General features: G+C 56.1%; 1 protein-coding gene across 1 annotated transcript in view; it reads right to left on the bottom strand.

Annotated features, from left to right (window-relative positions):
• Positions 1–1663: 1663 nt before the first annotated feature.
• The window catches only part of NOBOX (NOBOX oogenesis homeobox), a 37268-nt gene continuing 32844 nt past the window's right edge, over positions 1664–6087 (bottom strand). The window contains exons 3-7 of the mRNA XM_023533819.1: positions 5091–5789; positions 4591–4697; positions 4127–4251; positions 2680–2987; positions 1664–1965 (exon numbers count right to left, since the gene is read on the bottom strand). Coding sequence (XP_023389587.1) covers positions 1664–1965; positions 2680–2987; positions 4127–4251; positions 4591–4697; positions 5091–5789 — 1541 coding nt within the window. The remainder of the gene's footprint in view (positions 1966–2679; positions 2988–4126; positions 4252–4590; positions 4698–5090; positions 5790–6087) is intronic.

The following is a 6087-nucleotide window of genomic DNA, read 5'->3' on the forward strand; positions in this document are numbered from 1 at the left end:
ACAGGCTCTTGTGTAAGGGAGTTAGCTTTCACCTCCAGGAGTCTGTGCTTCTAAGTTTTCACCATTTTCTCGTTAGTCCACCATTCATTCTTAATTCTCAATTAACTCATTTTGCTTTTAGCTAACCATTAGCTTGTCTAACACGTTTGATCAAGTGTTGCACGTCTACATAAACCTTAAAGTCGATCGTCCCCTGTCCTTGGCTTTAGACGTCTGCGCTGTTCACTCTGTACCACGGTGCTGCTAACCTGAGTAGCAGGAGCCTGAATCAGTTATCACCTGAAGGAGAAACTATCCAGACTCCCTGTAGGGCTTTGAAAGCGACAGAATGTCGTGGTGACTGACAGCAGGAGAGGAACTAGCATACGACTGAACAGTTATCGTCTGTCTTTTCCCCTTATGTCTGTTTTTAGGCTGATCATTTAATGGGCCGCATGAGACACTGTGAAAACGAAAGAGATATGTGACATGTACACTTTAAAAGGCCCAGGTTGTGTCGTAGTACGAGACAACATTTCAGTGGGTACGTCCCAATCCCCGGATTCCGGCTGGTACACCCCTTGCGTGGCAGTGCGATGCCACGAGGACACGAGAGTGGAGGTGGGCAACCCCGCTGGCCTGGGACGCTGCACAGACACCTGGACCTTGTGCTTACAGAACTACGAAATTTCTTCTCCGTTTCCAGTTTTTTTCCTTTTTATTTATTTTGAGCCATCTTTCTAGAACTATGATGGATATACATTAATAATTGATTATAATACAAATTTTTGAAAAAAAAATTATCTCATATTTTCCAGTAATCTTAGCATCCAGGACGGCAGCCTCCCTGCTACCAGTGCAAGTGGTTTGATCGACAGCCTTCAAACCCTAGCTATGTGTGCACTGTAGGACCGCCGTTTGTTCAGATGTGGGGTGCGATACATATATCAGCATCCTCTTCTCGGTGCTCTAACCCCTCATTCTTACCCCTCCCCCGCAAAAAAAAAAAAAAAAAAGCTTTGAAAAAATAAGTCAAGGTTCTCGATACTAGAGACTTAACCTAAGTCTCCTCGGGCCTCTCTTATAATCCTGTCAGTACAGGCTCCAAATGCCAGAGAGAGGCCGGGCTCGGCTTTGCCAGGGTTCAACTTGGATTTGGAATAGAGCATGGATTAATGGTAGGACTGAAGACAAGGCCCAAGATGCCCAATTTCTCCTCCAGCAGGAGAGACAGGCCAGGGAGGATGCCGGCTCCGTGTGAGCAAGCGCAGTGGGGACCTCCTCTGGGACGCCCGGGGCCACAGCCAACAACTGGCCATGAGGGAACAAAACCCTTAATTAGTGGGAGCTGGGAGACACGTGACTGCAGAAGCCCACGAGCAGACTTGTTTACTGCTTTCAGTGGACGCTCTGGCTCGTTCGTCCGGCGAGGAAATGAAACAGCATAAACCAATGCAGCATTCACGAGTGACAGAGGCCACCCTCTCTTCCTCCACGTGGAGGTGTGGAGGAAGGGGCAGAGCCGGCCTTCTTCCTTCTCAGACCAGTGTCCAGCAAGAGGGACCCACACAACGGGGAAATGTCTGACTCCCACCCATCAGTGTTCCTGAACTTCAGCCCCCATCTCAGTAGCACCCCAACCCCGTCCCACCAGGCAGCCTCTCTTCACTCTGTGGCCCCAGGTCTAGGGACCATGGTGGTCCTTATCTTCCTCTCGGATCCCCTGAGGTGTTGAGTGCGGCTCCACAGAGGTGGCCGGCGGCTCCTCTCGGGCCTTGCTGAGGAAAGGCCCAGCTCCCGGCCTGGTCCCTTCGGGCAGCTGGGTGGGCCCTGGAGAAGGCTGGCTGCTCACGGCCTGAGCACAGGGAGCTGGAAGCAGATCCGGAAAGTAGCCATCCCCTCCTGTGGGATGCCCCAGAGCTTGTGGGCAGAAGGGACCAGGGAAGGGCAGTTCTGGCAAGCAGGGGTCATTCCAGGGGACTGTACCTGCGGCGTCCAAGAACATAGGAAAGATTAGACAAGACTTAGGGTATGCACGGTTCAGCATGTTCTGTGACGGAGTCTGCCGCCACAGAAACACAGGCTAGGGCCCCAGGCCGGACTGGTGAAATGCTAGCCCCAGGTGCTCCCCTGGGACCAGGCATGCTCCTGACTTGAGGTCTGGTGGTTTGGCAGCACTAACACAAAGTGGACCATGAGTCAGGTCGCATGCCCTCTGATGCAGGCGGCAAGGAGACAACCAATTGGACACCTTCCCTTTCTGCTAGAATTCAGTCATTATAAGGTGGCTGCTTCCAGATTTTCAGAGGTCCAGGTGGCCCGTCAGAATCCTAATAGTAGTCGCCATCTACCCTGCCAAGTATTTCACTCGCGTTGTTTCTAATCTTCACCCAGTGCCTCTGACAATGGAATGTTATTCCCATTTCAAAGCCCAAGAAACGGAGGCTCAGGCCCTTGGAAACTGCTGAGCTGGACTTCAAACTTTAGTTTTCCTAACTCCAAAGCTCTCTTGCTGTATCTCAATCTGCTCTGCAGCCTCCAAGAAATGTAAGGAAGAAGAGCTTTAAAAAGACCAGCGGGCAAGGAAAGGTGGTCCCCTCACCCTGTGCTCGCCTCAGCCTGCCCTCCCGCCCGCGAGCCTGTCTCCCTCCTCAGCTCCCTCCATCACAAAGGGCACTTTCTCTTCCAGCCCCAACTCACCCACGTTCGCGGCAGGTGGCTGCAGCAGGATCTGCCCCGAGGCGGGGCCTGGGAAGTAGCTCTGTGATGTGCCCCCACTGGGGCCATAGGGCATTGGAAAGAGAGAGTCTTCTGGCAGTGGGGGTGTCAGGGAACTGGGCAGGGAGAACGGGGGGAAGGGATGCAGATATGAAAACTGGGGTTGAGGATGTGGGAAAAGCTGGGTCTGTGGCGCCTGGGAGAATGGGAACAGTCCTGGCTGGGTGCTTGCTTGGTAATCCTGGGGTTCCAGTTCTTCCAAGTATGAGCAGGTGGGGGGTGACGTGATGCTGTGGGGACAGTATTTTGTAAGGCTCAGGCTGGCCTCCTCACTCCTACCGCATAGCAGGTGACTGTCTGCCCCTGTCCCCCTCTCCCCTCCTCCACGACCCGAGACCTGCCACCTGCTCTTCCTCTTCCGGATCCTGGCTTTCCACCCTCATTCCTGCTCTCTTGCCGTGGTGTCCTAGATCCTTCTCACCCCAAATCCACTTACCTTTTAATCCTCATCATACTTGCTACTCCTCCCACCGAACCTTTTCCCTCCCAAGCTCCTCCTGTCCTTGTCCCTGACCCCTCCCAAGCTAACAACTGAACATTCCCATCAGGTTCCCTACCTTGTCCCCCAGGACCCACAGGGGCCGTCCTTGTGGCTGCTGTCACTGTCGAGGTTGTCCAGCAGCAGAGGCATCAGTTGGGAGGTGTGGATAGGGCCCAGGGCAAAAGGAGGGTTGGCTCTCCGAACGGGTGGGGGGCTGAAGAGTGGTGGGGTCGCTGCCACCCTCTGAGCACCCTCAGTCTGCTGGGTTGGAGCCAGAGTCTGGCCCGATGTCAGCAGCATGGCGGGCTCTAAGAACAGAAGGGGAAGGGACTGTGATGGTGAGCACAGGGAGGCAGCTCTGGGCTTGCCGGATGGTGGGCGTGTGCAATGCCCAGGGCCCCCTGAGTCGGCCCCACTGGACCAAAACGGCGGGGAGATTGGGCCACTCCCACGTCTGTCAAAAAAGACCCCTGTCTTCACTTTCCTCCTAGCTGCCATGTCCCCCAGAATAACCCTCAGAAGGTGGTCAGCTCACCCGGAAGAGTGTCCAGAGGTGGCTCCTGAGGGAAGGTACCAGGCTCTGGGTCCATAGGCACAGGAGGTGGCTCAGCTGCAGAGCTGGGGGCAGACAGAAGGACGACTGCTGTCTGAACGGTCCTTGGATTTGCACCGGAGCCTCAGTGCAGGGAAGGGGACACCAGAGTCCCCAGCCCTGCCCCGCTCCAAAGCACTGGGCAACCTCCCCACCCGATCCAGCCGAAATCCCTCTAGATTTTAGCCAGCAGCTCCGGCCTCGGTCCCAGCCTTCCAGCACTCGCTGAGGCCCCAAGATCCCAGCCTAGACCCCACTTCCTACCTGCAGGATGATCCACCTCGAGGAATTCTCACCTGCACTGACTGCCGGCGGGGGTGGGGGCGGGGGCGGGGGCGGGGCCTGCAGGGTCCTCCTTGCTCTCCTTCCCATTCACCTTCTCCACTTTTCTCCACTTTGCCCGGCGGTTCTGGAACCACACCTGTAGGGAGAGATGCTTGAAGAGCCTGAGAAACGGGGCAGAGACGAAGACTCTGGTCCTGACTGTCACATGATGAGCTACATAACTTTGGGAGGTCACGTCACCCCTGGCTTCAGATGCCTCTGTCAGGTTGGTTTTCTAGAAGGTTCATCTACACAGCCTCTGAGGCACTTTGCTCTTCTGATGTTCTCAGCCTGCAGGAATGTGAAAGCAGGCGACACAGCCCTAATGAGATCTGACTTCAGCCCGATGCAGGGAGATGCCGAGCACTTGCTCTGCTCTTCAGAGTTCCAGTTAGTGGGTTCTCCCCCACCCCTCCAGCTGCCCGGCCCCCTTTACCATGATGCGCTGGGGGGTGACCCCCACCGTCTGGGCAATCTCTCGGCGCTTGTCACTGTCAGGGTAGTGGTCTTCTTGGAATATCCTTTCCAGCTCCTCCAGCTGGTCTGGAAGAAGATGTGGCAGGAGAAGAGAAAGACAGAAGCCTTCCAGAGGGACCACGGTCCTCGGCCCAGGCACCTCCAGGAGTCTTGCCACTAAGTCTCCCACTGGGCTGGAGCCTGCCCTCTCGGGGCGCTGTGGGCACGCACTGTGTGCTGTTTTCTTTCCCATCCCTTCTGACCAGGTCCCAATTTCACTTTCTGATGCGGCCACCCAACCTTCCCCGCGGAGGGTCAGAGGCCATGGCCCTGCCAGAGGTCAGGAGAGGATCCAGGACAAGGTGATGTACAAATTAAGCGCCCTCCACTCTCCTGGGCCAACATTCCAGGGAGGTTGAGCCCACCTTTCCCGGACATGACCCCAGATCCCTTAGGGTCCTCTCACCTTCACGAACTTACCTGAGCGGTATAGGGTTCGAGTCTTTTTCCGAACGTGACAGGCTGCCTCCAGGGGCCTCTTCTGGTCTGTATTTTGGCTGTTCTGGGCCAATGTGCTGAGGAGGTTGGCCAGGTGGCAGGGCCCCCGGCCTGACCCACAAGGCACTGGGTTGTGTGTGGCACGGGCTGGGTTGGTGACACTGGGAGATGACGTTGAGGCTGGACCCACGGCAATAGGCTTTTTCTGCTTCCCAGAGCCCGGAGAGCGGGGCCTCTTCCCTGGCTTGGCCTCTCTCCCAGAGAGGGAGCAGCCATCCCCCTGAAGCTGGGGTCTAGGCAGGACCAGAGCTCCATCTTTGTGGGGAGCCCCTGAGCCGGGCGGCTGGCACACTCTCAGGGCATCAGTCCCAGTTAGCTCTCCAGTGGCCTCTGCTGGCTTCTCCTCCCCAGAGACGGTGCAGGAGGTGGGCAGTTCCCCACTCGGGGCGTCCCTAGTGTGGGGGGCTGCACTCTGCAGTGGTGCCTCCTTCTCCGGCCCAGCAGCCAGGGGCTGGCCTCCGCCTTCCGGGCCTGTGGGGAGCCAGCACCAACCTGCCTTAGCACCAGGGAGAAGGAAGAGCCTGCTCCCTGCTGTGTAACCGGTTTCCTGTTTGATCTGAAGTGTTAAGTCATCTATGTGGGGAACGGGATGGTAACTCCAGGTGTACCTTCCTAACGTGGCTGTTGTGAGAACCAAATTCGATAATCCAGCTGCTTTGGAAAATGTGAGCAAGTTTATGCAGCGCTAAGGGCGTCTTCACTCACATCCACAGGAGGTGGGACAGCAGCCCTAATGGCAGAGGGCACTCACTTCCTGCGAGTTTGCTGTTTTGTTCCAGACACCTGGAATATGCGTTTGCGGGACAAGCATCTATCCGTTCAGGCATTTCTAAGGGACAAATGTCGGGGTTGGCTGGGAAGAAAGATTACGATTCTGCTTCTTCTAAGACTGGATCTTGTTCCTGCCCCAGGTGTAGAC

This window comes from Pteropus vampyrus, unplaced genomic scaffold, assembly GCF_000151845.1.
Source record: "Pteropus vampyrus isolate Shadow unplaced genomic scaffold, Pvam_2.0 Scaffold112, whole genome shotgun sequence".
Taxonomy (NCBI): Eukaryota; Metazoa; Chordata; class Mammalia; order Chiroptera; family Pteropodidae; genus Pteropus; species Pteropus vampyrus.